General features: G+C 42.2%; 1 protein-coding gene across 1 annotated transcript in view; it reads left to right on the top strand.

Moving 5' to 3' along the window:
* The first annotated feature begins 1,388 nt into the window (after nucleotides 1–1,388).
* The window catches only part of LOC121584445 (cotranscriptional regulator FAM172A homolog), a 281,345-nt gene continuing 267,733 nt past the window's right edge, over nucleotides 1,389–15,000 (top strand). Inside the window, exons 1-4 of the mRNA XM_041900328.2 lie at nucleotides 1,389–1,468; nucleotides 2,175–2,309; nucleotides 4,371–4,472; nucleotides 10,643–10,743. Coding sequence (XP_041756262.2) covers nucleotides 2,210–2,309; nucleotides 4,371–4,472; nucleotides 10,643–10,743 — 303 coding nt within the window. The 5' untranslated portion in view covers nucleotides 1,389–1,468; nucleotides 2,175–2,209. The remainder of the gene's footprint in view (nucleotides 1,469–2,174; nucleotides 2,310–4,370; nucleotides 4,473–10,642; nucleotides 10,744–15,000) is intronic.

Raw genomic sequence — 15,000 nt, 5'->3', positions numbered from 1 at the left:
GTCCTGCTGAAAGGTGAATTAATCTCCCAGTGTCTGGTGGAAAGCAGACTGAACCAGGTTTTCCTCTAGGATTTTGGCTGTGCTTAGCTCCATTACGTTTTTTTTTTTATCCTGAAAAACTCCCCAGTCCTTAAAGGGATACTTCGGGATTTTGATAATGACGGCATTTATCTACTTCCCCAGAGTTAGATGAACTCTTGGATACCATTTTTATGTCTCGGCGTTTCTCTGGGAAAGTAGATAAAGGGCCTCATTGCCAAAATCCAGAAGTATCCCTTTAACGATTACAAGCATACGCATAACATGATGCAGCTACCACTATGCTTTAAAATATGGACCGTGGTACTCAGTCATGTGTTGTATTGGATTTGCCCCAAACATAACACTTTGTATTCAGGACAAAAAGTTTATTGCTTTTCCAAAAAAAATTCAGTATTACTTTAGTGCCTTTTTGCAAACAGGATGCATGTTTTGGACAGGCTACCTTCTGTATAGGCTATCTTCTTTTCACTCTGTCATTTAGGTTAGTATACAATGTTGTTTTCTCCTATCACAGCCATTAAACTCTGTAACTGTTTTAAAGTCACCATTGGCCTCATGGTGAAATCACAGAGCGGTTTCCTTCCTCTCCGGCAACTGAGTTAGGAAGGATGCCTGTATCTTTGTAGTGACTAGGTGTGTTGATAAACCATCCAAAATGTAATTAATAACTTCACCATGCTCAAAGGGATATTCAATGTGTGCTTTTATTTATTTTTTACCCATCTACCAATGGGTTCCCTTCTTTGCGAGGCATTGGAAAACCTCTCTGGTCTTTGTGTTTGAATCTAAATCGACTGAGGGACCATACAGATAATTGTATGTGTGGGGTACAGAGATGAGGTAGTCATTCAAAAATTAGGTTAAACACTATTATTGCACACAGAGCAACTTCTTATGTGACTTGTTAAGCACATTTTTACTCCTGAACTTATTTAGGCTTGCATAACAAAGGGGTTGAATACTTATTGACTCAAGACATTTCAGCTTTTCTTTTTTAATTAATTTGTAAAATTTCGAAAAACATGATTCCACTTTCACATTATGGGGTATTGTGTGTAGGCCAGTGACAAAAAGCTCAATTTAATCCATTTTAAATTCAGGCTTTAACAACAAAATGTGGAAAAAGTCAAGGGGTGTGAATAATTTCCGAAGGCACTGTACTCTTGAAAACATTGTTGCAGGGATGGGGGTGTGAGCGTGGGGCATAGATTGGGAGAGTCGAAAGTGTATAATGTTGCACTTCATTCTTCCAATGTGACGCGCCTTGGTGGTTGGAGCTGTCCCTTTAAATATGCCTTCCAGCCGGTTGTCTCGGTAACCCGGAAGCTTCCATTTCTAAGGTTCCTTCCTGTTTTGTACATTTTAAGGAAGCGGTGTCAGTGGCTGCTGGATGATTGTTATTTGGACATTCGCTTGTTACGTGTTGGTATGTGATTCAAGCAAATTGCATGAGTGTAAAATAAAATAGTATTTCACTGACGTTAACTGCCATGCACACGTGTGAAACGAACACTTCGCTTCTGGATGTGGCTTCACGTGTGTGCATACACGCTCCCTTTTCCTGGGTTTAGGTTTTTGTGCTTGAATACCCCTGCCTCTTGCACGCAAGTGCTTGCAGATTCATGTCTAGTTATATTGTTTAGTTAACTAGTTACAGTAACTTACTTAAGTGTCAGCGCCTGTTATTTCTGAAGTTAGCTAGCTAAATGATATTTGCCATAACTTTCCTTTGCAGTTGCATGCTTCTGCAGCCCATAGCAGGTTAGCTGCTTAGCCACATTGAATTAGACTATACAATGACCAAATTATAGTTATGTTGGAAACCACAACATGCAGTGTGGTTACAACAGTGGTGTCAAGAAATGCCACAGATTAAATAGTTACCTAGGGAACTGTTTTTCTCTGTGTAGTTATCTTGCTAACTATTTAAAATGGATACAATTCCTTCTGCATTATTGTATGCATTCATTCCTTGTAACTGTAATCACAAATGAATGTCCTGCCTTCACTAGTAATGTGCCTATCTTTACAATGCAAACAATGTAGTTGTTAATGTTACATTGTAACTAGCTACTGTTTTACAAACAATCTATATAAAGTGGGACCCACATGTTCTATTCCCTTCCATGTAGAATTACCTGCAGTGATCCACAAGAACAGAAAATCCATGCTTACTCGACCCTGCGCTTTTATACAGTTCATTTTGTGGATAACCATGGCCCAGATTCCTGGCCAGGAGGATAAAGAGAAAACAACTGCACTGAAAGGTAAGCAACTAGCAAGCTGGTCTTGGCTTCCTTGTACAGTTGAGTGATTATGGTTTTGTATAGTACTGAAAATGTCAAGTCTCTAATTGTGCACATTCACAGCCTATAAGTAAAGGTAAACTAGCCAACTTGTATTTCTTGGTGTCCGTTGTGTTGTCTGTCACAAGGGCCAATGAAGACTGGTGAACAGTGCTATTTGTGGATGTGACTTCACCATTCCACTCCTACTGTCTGCCACCGAGACATTTGTTTGCATTTGTTACATTTGTAACCACTCTCAAATTCATAGACAGAGCTATGGATGCAAGGACTGACCATCCCAGATATCAGAATTGTATACTGAACAAAAATATAAACGCAACATGCAACAATTTCATAGATTTTACTGAGTTACAGTTCATATAAGGAAATCAGTCAATTGAAATAAATTAATTAGGCCCTAATCTATGGATTTCACATGACTGGGAATACAGATATGCATCTGTTGGTCACAGATACCTTTACAAAAAAGGTAGGGGCGTGGATCAGAAAACCAGTCAGTATCTGGTGTGACCACCATTTGCCTCATGCGGCGTGACACATCTCCTTAACATAGAGTTGATCAGGCTGTTGATTGTGGCCTGTGGAATGTTGTCCCAGTCCTTTTCAATGGCTGTGCGAAGTTGCTGGATATTGGCAGGAACTGGAACATGCTGTCGTACACGTCGATCCAGAGAATCCCAAACATGCTCAATGGGTGACATGTCTGGTGAGTATGCAGGCCATGGAAGAACTGGGACATTTTCAACTTCCAGGAATTGTGTACAGATCCTTGAGACATGGGGCCGTGCATCATCATGCTGAAACATGAGATGATGGCGCCGGATGAATGGCACGACAATGGGCCTCAGGATCTCGTCACGGTACCTCTGTGCATTGAAATTGCCATCGATAAAATGCAATGGTGTTCATTGTCTGTAACTTATGCCTGCCCATACCATAACCCCACCGCCACCATGGGGCACTCTGTTGACATCGTTGACATCAGCAAACCGCTCGCATACACGTGGTTTGCGGTTGTGATGCTGGTTGGACGTAGTGCCAAATTCTCTAAAACGACGTTCGAGGCTGCTTATGGTAGAGAAATGAACATTCAATTATCTGGCAACAGCTCTGGTAGACATTTCTGCAGTCAGCATTCCAATTGCACGCTCCCTCAAAACTTAAGACATCTGTAGCATTGTGTTGTGTGACAAAACTGCACATTTTAGAGTGGCCTTTTATTGTACCGAGCACAAGGTGCACCTGTGTAATGATCATGCTGTTTAATCATCTTCCTGATATGCCACACCTGTCAGGTAAATTGATTATCTTGGCAAAGAAGAAATGCTCACCAATAGGGATGTAAACACATTTGTGCACAACATTTTAGAGAAATAAGCTTTTTGTGCATGGAAAGAAAATTCTGCTCATGAGACCTGAGACCAACACTTTACGTGTTGCGTTTATATTTTTGTTCAGTGTAGTTTTAACCATGTTTTGAGGCTATACAGTGTTTGTTTACATTTTAATTATTCACAAACAATGGAGTAAAAGAAGATTCTATTTTGGGTTCTGATGTGTTCATTACAGTTGAGCTAAGCTCATGAGGCATTTAGAAGTTATATTCTTCAACAATCATTCTTATATAATGAATTTAAAAGTCAAAATGTATGTAGCAAATGCAGATTGCCCCTTTTTAATGTATTGTTTCCTTCTGTAATAGGCCTAATTAGTTATTGTGTATGTTATGAAACTGTACTTAGAGGAAACATTACTACAGCATTGTAAATGTGAATCCCTAGCCTTAGCCTATTTTATTTGTTTCATTCTGCTAAACCAACATAGTCTCCCCAGCAACAATTGTCACTGATTTCAAGTCACAGTCACTTGACGTCCTGGGATCCCAAAAAACAAAACATGAAGCAACAAATGAGATGATGCTAGGCCTTTATCCTTTATGACTGCCTCTGTGTTTCAGCAGGGCTGAGTGTAAATGTTGCTAATATTAATTCTCTGTGTCCCTCCCCACACCTGGCCCAGACTTGTTGTCCAGAATAGACTTAGACGAACTAATGAAGAAGGACGAACCTCCGCTCACTTTCCCCAAGACACTTGAAGAGTTTGAGTATGCTTTCAACGAGCGTAAGTCATATCATTTATATTTTGTATGGATGTCTTGCAGGGAAATTATTATACTTGCTTTGCATTTAACATTACATGTTTAGCTAAATTATTTGTATAATCTCGGAATTGAAAAGATTCCACATCACTTAAAATCATCCTCCCTCAAAACACATTTTGAAATCGTATGAGAGAACCTGTCTCGGATTCTTCCATCTCTCTCTCTCTCTCTCTCTCTCTCTCTCTCTCTCTCTCTCTCTCTCTCTCTCTTGTGACAGCCTCTGCTGGCTGGCTATGTGGCTGTCCTGAGGAAGACATGTTGTGTACTCTACGGCCTGTCAGTAACCTACTCAGCCTTGCACTCAATCTGACGGAGGATTTGCATAGCCTTGCTGCTGTTAAGAACAGGCCTGGGCTGCCACGGCTGAGGAGCCTGCCTGGGTGTCTTCTTCACTCTCCAAGAATATCATTTCTATTCAAACTAAAGCCCCTCCGGCACAGTGCGGCGATAGCTCAGTGCTGCCATGACTGGAGGGTATTCTTCACCAACACCCAAGTTAGCCTACGTCTAAATAGTGTAAAAAATATGACCATATTTAAGAGGCTGTATACAATTGAAACCGGTATCTTAATTATAAAGATGATGGCTTCGTCACAGTAGCCCTCCGGTTTTTCATTACTGGAAATCCAAGGTTATGTCCACCTATTACGCTCCAGAATTGAGAAGTGCATGCTAATTATGCCAGAAAAAGGGGAGAGAAGTTGAGGAAACCTGTTCCTCTGGGAGGCTGTGTTGTGGAGGCGATGGAGCTGAACTCTCATACACACACTTAATTACAGTGCCTTATTCCACATTGTGTTGTGTTATCGCCTGAATTCAAAATGGATTAAATTGAATTTGTTTCTCACCCATCTACACACAGTACCCCACAATGACAAAGTGAAAACATGTTTTTAGACATTTTTGTAAATGTATTGAAAATGAAATACTGTATCTCATTTACATAAGTATTCACACCCCTGAGTCAATACATGTTAGAATCACCTTTGGCAGCGATTACAGTCTATAAGAGCTTTGCACACCTGGATTGTATAATGAACAAAAATATAAACGCAACATGTAAAGTGTTGGTCCCATGTTTCATGAGCTGAAATAAAAGATCCCAGATACTTTCCATACGCACAAAAAGCCTATTTCTCTAAAATGTTGTGCAGTCATTTGTTTACGTCCCTGTTATTGAGCGTTTCTCGTTTGCCAAGGTTAGTGAGCATTTATCATTTGTATTCAGGACATTCTTTCCAAGAACAAGTGCCTTATTGCAAACATGATGTGTGTTTTGGAATATTTGTAATCTGTACAGGCTTCCTTCTTTTCACTGTCATTTAGGTTAGTATTGTGGAGTAACTACAATTCCACTTTGACATTACAGCGTATTGTGTGGAGGCCATTGACACACAATCTGGCCTTAATCCATTTTAAATTCAGGCTGTAACAACAAAATGTGGAATAAGTCAAGGGGTGTGAATACTTTCTGAAGGCACTGTAGGTGTACATAACCTTGGATTTCCAGTAATGAATAACCGGAGTGCTACTGTGATGAAGCCATCATCTTTATAATTAAGATACATTTATCAGTTGTATAAAGCCTCCTAAATATTCAATTCATTACATTTTTTTCTTAATTGTTGGGAAGTAAGCATTTCACTGTTAGTCTACACCTGTTGTTTACGAAGCATGTGACAAATACAATTCTATTTGATTTGAGACACACACACCTTGCATGTAGGGTTTCATTAGGATCCACTCTTCCTTCTGTTAAGTGCTACTGTTTAATAGCTCACTTCTTGCCCCAACTGTGTATACATAATAGATTATTATTTTTTGCCGGGTTTGCCGTTGCGGAATAATTGAGAAAGTATGAGACCCTCCGGCTATTTCGGATAAGTATGTATACTTAGAGTATTTTAGCTTTATGCGTTTTGCAGTCTGAGGTCACAATTACATTTAATACTGTTTTGTTCTTCAATATGTTGCCGTGTCAACAGAAGGATAGATGGTTATGTTACAGTGTCAACAGAAGGATAGATGGTTATGTTACAGTGTCAACAGAAGGATAGATGGTTATGTTACATTGTCAACAGAAGGATAGATGGTTATGTTACAGTGTCAACAGAAGGATAGATGGTTATGTTACAGTGTCAACAGAAGGATAGATAGTTATGTTACAGTGTCAACAGAAGGATAGATGGTTATGTTACAGTGTCAACAGAAGGATAGATAGTTATGTTACAGTGTCAACAGAAGGATAGATGGTTATGTTACAGTGTCAACAGAAGGATAGATAGTTATGTTAAGAACGATAGATAGTTATGTTACAGTGTCAACAGAAGGATAGATAGTTACGCTACAGTGTCAACAGAAGGATATAGTTATGTTACAGTGTCAACAGAAGGATAGACGGTTATGTTACCGTGTCAACAGTAGGATAGATAGTTATGTTAAAGTGTCAACAGAATAATAGATAGTTATGTTAGTGTCAACAGAAGGATAGATGGTTATGTTACATTGTCAACAGAAGGATAGATGGTTATGTTACAGTGTCAACAGAAGGATAGATAGTTATGTTACAGTGTCAACAGAAGGATAGATAGTTACGCTACAGTGTCAACAGAAGGATAGATAGTTATGTTACAGTGTCAACAGAAGGATAAACGGTTATGTTACCGTGTCAACAGAACGATAGATAGTTATGTTACAGTGTCAACAGAAGGATAAATGGTTATGTTACAGTGTCAACAGAAGGATAGATGGTTATGTTACAGTGTCAACAGAAGGATAAATGGTTATGTTACAGTGTCAACAGAAGGATAGATAGTTATGTTACAGTGTCAACAGAAGGATAGATAGTTATGTTAGTGTCAACAGAAGGATAGATAGTTATGTTAGTGTCAACAGAAGGATAGATAGTTATGTTACAGTGTCAACAGAAGGATAGATAGTTATGTTAGTGTCAACAGAAGGATAGATAGTTATGTTACAGTGTCAACAGAAGGATAGATGGTTATGTTACAGTGTCAACAGAAGGATATATGGTTATGTTACATTGTCAACAGAAGGATAGATGGTTATGTTACAGTGTCAACAGAAGGATAGATAGTTATGTTACAGTGTCAACAGAAGGATAGATAGTTACAGTGGGGAAAAAAAGTATTTAGTCAGCCACCAATTGTGCAAGTTCTCCCACTTAAAAAGATGAGAGAGGCCTGTAATTTTCATCATAGGTATACGTCAACTATGACAGACAAAATGAGAAAAAAAATCCAGAAAATCACATTTTAGGATTTTTAATGAATTTATTTGCAAATTATGGTGGAAAATAAGTATTTGGTCAATAACAAAAGTTTCTCAATACTTTGTTATATACCCTTTGTTGGCAATGACACAGGTGAAACGTTTTCTGTAAGTCTTCAAGGTTTTCACACACTGTTGCTGGTATTTTGGCCCATTCCTCCATGCAGATCTCCTCTAGAGCAGTGATGTTTTGGGGCTGTCGCTGGGCAACACAGACTTTCAACTCCCTCCAAAGATTTTCTATGGGGTTGAGATCTGGAGACTGGCTAGGCCACTCCAGGACCTTGAAATGCTTCTTACGAAGCCACTCCTTCGTTGCCCGGGCGGTGTGTTTGGGATCATTGTCATGCTGAAAGACCCAGCCACGTTTCATCTTCAATGCCCTTGCTGATGGAAGGAGGTTTTCACTCAAAATCTCACGATACATGGCCCCATTCATTCTTTCCTTTACACGGATCAGTCGTCCTGGTCCCTTTGCAGAAAAACAGCCCCAAAGCATGATGTTTCCACCCCCATGCTTCACAGTAGGTATGGTGTTCTTTGGATGCAACTCAGCATTCTTTGTCCTCCAAACACGACTGAGTTGAGTTTTTACCAAAAAGTTATATTTTGGTTTCATCTGACCATATGACATTCTCCCAATCCTCTTCTGGATCATCCAAATGCACTCTAGCAAACTTCAGACGGGCCTGGACATGTACTGGCTTAAGCAGGGGGGACACGTCTGGCACTGCAGGATTTGAGTCCCTGGCGGCGTAGTGTGTTACTGATGGTAGGCTTTGTTACTTTGGTCCCAGCTCTCTGCAGGTCATTCACTAGGTCCCCCCGTGTGGTTCTGGGATTTTTGCTCACCGTTCTTGTGATCATTTTGACCCCACGGGGTGAGATCTTGCGTGGAGCCCCAGATCGAGGGAGATTATCAGTGGTCTTGTATGTCTTCCATTTCCTAATAATTGCTCCCACAGTTGATTTATTCAAACCAAGCTGCTTACCTATTGCAGATTCAGTCTTCCCAGCCTGGTGCAGGTCTAAAATTTTGTTTCTGGTGTCCTTTGACAGCTCTTTGGTCTTGGCCATAGTGGAGTTTGGAGTGTGACTGTTTGAGGTTGTGGACAGGTGTCTTTTATACTGATAACAAGTTCAAACAGGTGCCATTAATACAGGTAACGAGTGGAGGACAGAGGAGCCTCTTAAAGAAGAAGTTACAGGTCTGTGAGAGCCAGAAATCTTGCTTGTTTGTAGGTGACCAAATACTTATTTTCCACCATAATTTGCAAATAAATTCATTAAAAATCCTACAACGTGATTTTCTGGATTTCTTTTTCTCATTTTGTCAGTCATAGTTGACGTTTACCTATGAGGAAAATTACAGGCCTCTCTCATCTTTTTAAGTGGGAGAACTTGCACAATTGGTGGCTGACTAAATACTTTTTTTCCCCACTGTATGTTAGTGTCAACAGAAGGATAGATGGCCTCATTGTTATGCGCTGTATTCGGAGGCATTAAACAGATGCAGTGATAATTGTTTAGCTTGAAAAAGATGCTCATAATCTTGAATTGCTCTCCCTCATCACATTATTCTGTGCTTGTTCTGTTATTGTCAAATGAACCTGGGCTGTAATAAATGTAAAGGTAATAAACACAGGTGTTAAAAAGTTATCCCATGGAAACTCTGAATAACACTATGGCCGTAGTGTATTTCCTAATGTACTACCCCTTCACACGCACGCACACACATGGCACCCTGTCGCTCCCCACTGGCTAGGCCTGGCAGAGCAGCGACGGTGGGTGGGGTTAGTGACCAGGGTCAGTGAGAGTGAAGGTTGATTGGCTGCCACCCAAAGCCAGCCTCAAAGGCAGCATGGGGAACAGTTGTGGTGGTTCGGCCGACACCCAACACCCCCTCTCCTCAGATCTCAGGTGGATAGGGCTACAGAGGCATGCGACGAGGCCAGGGTGAGAAACAGGGAGAGCGAGAGAGAGACGGAAAGGGAGGGAGAGAGCGTTAACGCCACACCAGCTGTCTGGGCCTCGGCTGCCAGACGTCCCAGAAGGCCGTTGTAGTCGTGACTGGAAGAGCGCTCTGCATCCGCAGGCCTTGTACCTGCCAGATGGGAGAATGGCAGCCAAACGCTTTAATTGCATGAAGGGAGAGAGGCGCAGAAAAGCAAGGCCTCAGTCTGAACTGAAGGTCAAAGCTAGTTTGCTTCGTTTGACAGGCGGAACTACTTCAGCATGTCCATACGGAGGTAGAAACCTAACAAGCACTGAATTTTTTTCTCCTACCGCTGCTTTGCTCCTCGCACCATCATTATCTTTCCTGTCATAATTAAGCACCAGTCAGTTTGAACAGTGTTCAGTTTTCTCTTTCTTTGGGGAGCCGAAGAGTTGGTCCAAAGTTATAATTTCAGACCCTTGTTCCAGCCTCAGTTAAATGCAAAAACCTGATGGGGTCAATTCTATTTTAATGGATATCGTGATTGATTAATTGATATTCAACCCATGAATTGGAAACCTCCTGTTATATTCTTTGAAGATTTTTCAATTTATAAATGATCTTTCAATAGTTTGCCAGATTAACCCCTACCCTGGAACAAAAGGACTTGAGGTACTGACAGAAGTTTCTCTACTACACCCCCTGGAGAGGGTTTCAATCAGTCCCAATGAGTAGGACTATATTAACACGGTGTCTCTCTGCCTCCCTGTCTGTATGTCTGCCTCCCTGTATGTCTGTCTCTGTCTGTCTCTCTCTGTCTATCTCCCTCCCGCTGTCTCAATGTCTGTCTCCCTGTGTCTGCCTCTCTCCCTTTGTCTGTCTGTCTGTCTGTCTGCCTATCAGAGGGCAAGTTGAGGCACACCACGACAGGGGAGGCGTTTGTGTTCAATGCCCGAGAGGATCTCCACAGGTGGAACCAGAAACGCTATGAGGCGCTGGGAGAGGTACGTACTGTTGCTGCTCCCCCTCTTCACCCCCCTTCACACACCTTCATCCCTCTTCACCCCCCTTTAAATCCCCTTCATCCCTCTTCATCCCCCTTCATACCCCTTCATCCCTCTTCACCCCCTTCACCCCCTTCATCTCTCTTCACCCCCCTTCATCTCTCTTCACCCCCTTCATCCCTCTTCATCCCCCTTCATCTCTCTTCACCCCCCCTTCATGCCATTTCACCCCCTTTCATCTCTCTTCACCTCCTTCATCCCTCTTCACCCCCCCTTCATTTCCCCTTCACCCCCCTTCATCTCTCTTCACCCCCCTTCATTCCCCTTCATTCCCCTTCATCTCTCTTCACCCTCTTCACCCTCCTTCATCCCTCTTCACCCCCTTCATCCCTCTTCATTCCCCTTCATCTCCTCTAACTCTCTATCAGTCTCCAGTGTTGGCCTATGTTGTCTTGTTATTATTACTACTGCAGTACTATTCCCCTGCCTTTTGTACTGAGATGGTTCTGTTTTACCATAGCAAATGAAGTTAATTAAAACAAGACAAAAGAGGAAAGGAATTTATCCCTGATTTCGAGTAAATCATTGAGAGAAAAGATCCCTACCATAGTGTATTATTAAGGGCAACTGGTGATGATTTTGATGCATCTCTGCTCCCCAGTTTTAATAACTCTTTAATTGGATTCAGAGCGGTAGTTGAGTGCGCACACACACACAGATACACACACACACTTTTTATTCCTTGGATTTGTCTTCTAAGGGGTCAATGCAGCATGTGTTTGGCTCTGTCTGGCACATTTCCTGAGAGTAAAGTGTGTTTGTGGGCATGGTGCTTGGCAGGGAGGGGTGGTACCTTCCTTGGCAGGGAGTGGTGGATCCTTCCTTGGCAGGGAGTTATGGATCCTTCCTTGGCAGGGAGTGGTAGGTCCTTCCTTGGCAGGGAGTGGTGGATCCTTCCTTGGCAGGGAGTGGTGGATCCTTCCTTGGCAGGCAGTGGTGGATCCTTCCTTGGCAGGCAGTGGTGGATCCTTCCTTGGCAAGGAGTGGTGGATCCTTTCTTGGCAGCAGTGGTGGATCTCTGTCTCTGGGTGTGTGTTGTGTGTGATCAGGCTTGGTTTGCCCTGATTTATAATTGGCTCAACGTTCACCTTCACGTTCAAAAGAGCCTTAATCCCTCCAGGCCCTCGCCACTGTCACTGCTCTAGCAGATGTGTGTCTGTGTGTGTGTGTCCATGTCTGTGCCTGCGTCTGTGCTGTGTCTCTCTCTGTGTGTGTGTGTGTGTGTTTGTGTGTGGGTATAATACAGTGTTGGTAAGAATGCTGGTATATGGAGAAGCCGCTACACAGAGCTCATATTTAGGCCTACGTATCCATTTGTCCGGATTACCAGCCTGAAGGTTAGGTTAGCCTCTGGCTGGCTGACTTGCTGACTGATTGAATGATTGACCTGACTAACTGGTTGACTGACTGACTGATTGATTGACTGGCTGGCTGACTGATTGACTGATTATTACGTGTCATGGTCACACCTCATCCAAAAGTTCACTTCACGTTCACTCAGGGTGTTTCTCAATATGAATACTACCATGCTCCACACTCATGCTACAAGTGCATTCTCCGGGGACATTCTCTTGAGTACGTTCTTGTGAAGACGAGAGGTTGGAGGACGCATCAAATATTACATTTGAGAAGCACTCCCCCTACTGTTTTATTTCACGTTGCACCTCCCCATTCACTGAACCTTCTTCCAGCCAGGGTAACGGCAATAGAGACGATACAAGATATACACAAATCAAACGTTTTCCTTCATATTTATCAGCTAGCTATATGTGAAGTGTAATAATCTAGCTAGCCAGCTAGTTTAACAGGCAAAAACGACCTAAAACTAATGTTATGCAAGGTAGATGACTAGTTGTGCATTTTTCGTGGGTAGCTAGCTACCAATTCTTCGTGGTTAGCTAGCTAGCTAGTTAGCTATATTGACTTACTATGGGCTTGCATTCTAAGCACACACAGGTAAACATGCCACAATTAACACTATATATTTATTCATGTATCAAGATAAAATATTGTAGTCAGCCAACATATGAGATGTGAATGGGCAAATTTTATTTCATTCCAAAGTCGCTTCAGCTAAAATAATGTCCGCCATTGATGTGAAGATATTTTGAGCCGTTTTTTTGCGTGGTTGTGTCATATTTCTGTGCATACTTTCCGTTGAAGCTTGCATCGATGAATGCTTCAAAATATGTACAAATGGAGTATGTATCCGATAAGTGCCCTCCGTGCTCATTTTTGCATGCTTGGAGCACGGTAGTATTCATTTTGAGAAACACCATCAGTCTCAACCCATGCAATATGCATGGAATATTCACACGCCAATGTTTTTCTTTTGTAATCTTTTGTTAATTTGCATCCCTGCTGTTTTGTTTTTAATTGTTCCGCTCATTCTTTGAAGTTCAAAGAGAAAGATGGACTCTTTGGTGGGATTACCTGTGTGTTTTTCACTTCTAATCCAGGTACGTCCTTTGAGAACTAGCCTTATGGAAAGTCCTCCCTTTCTTTAGCTGACGGAGGGATCTTGCCAACATCTTGCCAAGCAAACATTTGGTAGTGTGGAACAGAGGCGTTTGAACTTCCTGAACTCAGACATCAGATGCAGGCCCAGACGTTTAGAGAAGGAACGCTCATCAAGGAGCCAGTATGCTAATGAGATTTGGTGGTTAAAAGAGACAGCATCTCATTCGAACATGTAGTAGGCTATGTCACTGCTGACGCTAGCTGTGATAACGAGAGATAATGAGAGAGGGGTATGGCTAAAGGTGGCTACGACTCCTGTCTGTCTCTTCTGTCTGTCTGTCTGTCTGTCTGTCTGTCTGTCTGTGTCCACCCACCTGTCTGTCTGTCTGTCTTTTAATGTGATCAGGCCAGGTTAGTTCACAGGGCCAGGCAATGATTGTCACTCATTAAATGGCACAGAAACTCTGACTATTTTCATTGATCCCCTTATTTTATTATTATTTTTTCACTGACTCTCTTGCACATGCTCAGTGTACAGTCACTGGCCTCACACATAATACACTTACACTCCAACACACTCACAAAACACACACACATTCCTTCACACTCTTCACATACGCTGCAGCTATTCTCTGTTTATTATCTATGCATAGTCACTTTTACCTCTACCTACATGCACATATAACCTCAATTACCTCGACTAACCTGTACCCCTGCACATTGACTCAGTGTTGTGTTACTATTTTAACTTAGCACCATTTTTTCTTACTTACTTTTAAAAACTGTTGCATTGTTGGTTAAGGGCTCTTAAGTAAGCATTTCACACTAATGTCTACACCTTTTGTATTCTGCGCATGTGATAAATAAAATGTGACTTGATTTAATAGGAGTTAGGCCCTATGAATAGAATCAGAGTAATAGGCCACTATTACTATGTCATGGACTGGCTGATGCTGGTTAGCTACGGTCTATTTCTGTCTTATGGACATTGTCATTTTCCACTGTGGAAAATGAGGGGGGTTTTCTCGTCGAAAGATATTTCTATATTCTCTTAGGCATTCTGGGTTTTAATGGCTATTGTACATGCTCTCCCTGAGTCTTTTGGGCTGTGAAGAGCAGGTCAAGGTTTAGGGGTGAGCGCAGAGAAAGCCCCTGCTGCTGAGAGCCCTTGTTCACAACAATGGCCGTCCTGAACCCCACAATGCATTGTGGAGAAAGGGGAAAGGAGACTGTCCCTGGTGCTAGGATTGTGAGGGTGGGTGGGTGAGTGAGTGTGAGTGAGAGAGTGCCCACCCACCCCGCGTAGGTGGGGGGGGTACCATCAGCTCGCTCTCTCTGTCTCTCTCTCTGTCTCTCTCTCTGTCTCTCTCCCTCCATCCCTCCCTCCTTCCTCCCTCCCATGGAACTGCCAGTCTACAGAGCAGAGCTAGCTGCGACAGTGCAGTGCTAGGGAAAATGGCGTCCGCATTGTGAGAGACATCACAACACCAGATGTCCAATTTGTACTTCAGACTTATCTGAATGGGGAGACGATGTGGAGAATGTCTTGATGGTCGCGTGGAGGAAAGATTCGCAGCTGGGGTTGAATGCAGGGACATCGCATTGTGGGCCCAGATTATAATTATTATTCTTGTTGTATCAATACGTAGATCTTTCCAAGGAGCACAAATACTTCACTGTATTCTATATGTTCTGGGAACTGTTTGTTTGATGTCCCAGTTTGTGGTGAATTAGCAT

This window comes from Coregonus clupeaformis, chromosome 16 (genome assembly GCF_020615455.1).
Source record: "Coregonus clupeaformis isolate EN_2021a chromosome 16, ASM2061545v1, whole genome shotgun sequence".
Classification (NCBI taxonomy): Eukaryota; Metazoa; Chordata; class Actinopteri; order Salmoniformes; family Salmonidae; genus Coregonus; species Coregonus clupeaformis.
Note: the sequence above shows the minus strand (reverse complement) of the source record. Positions and strands in the feature narration are given on the sequence as shown.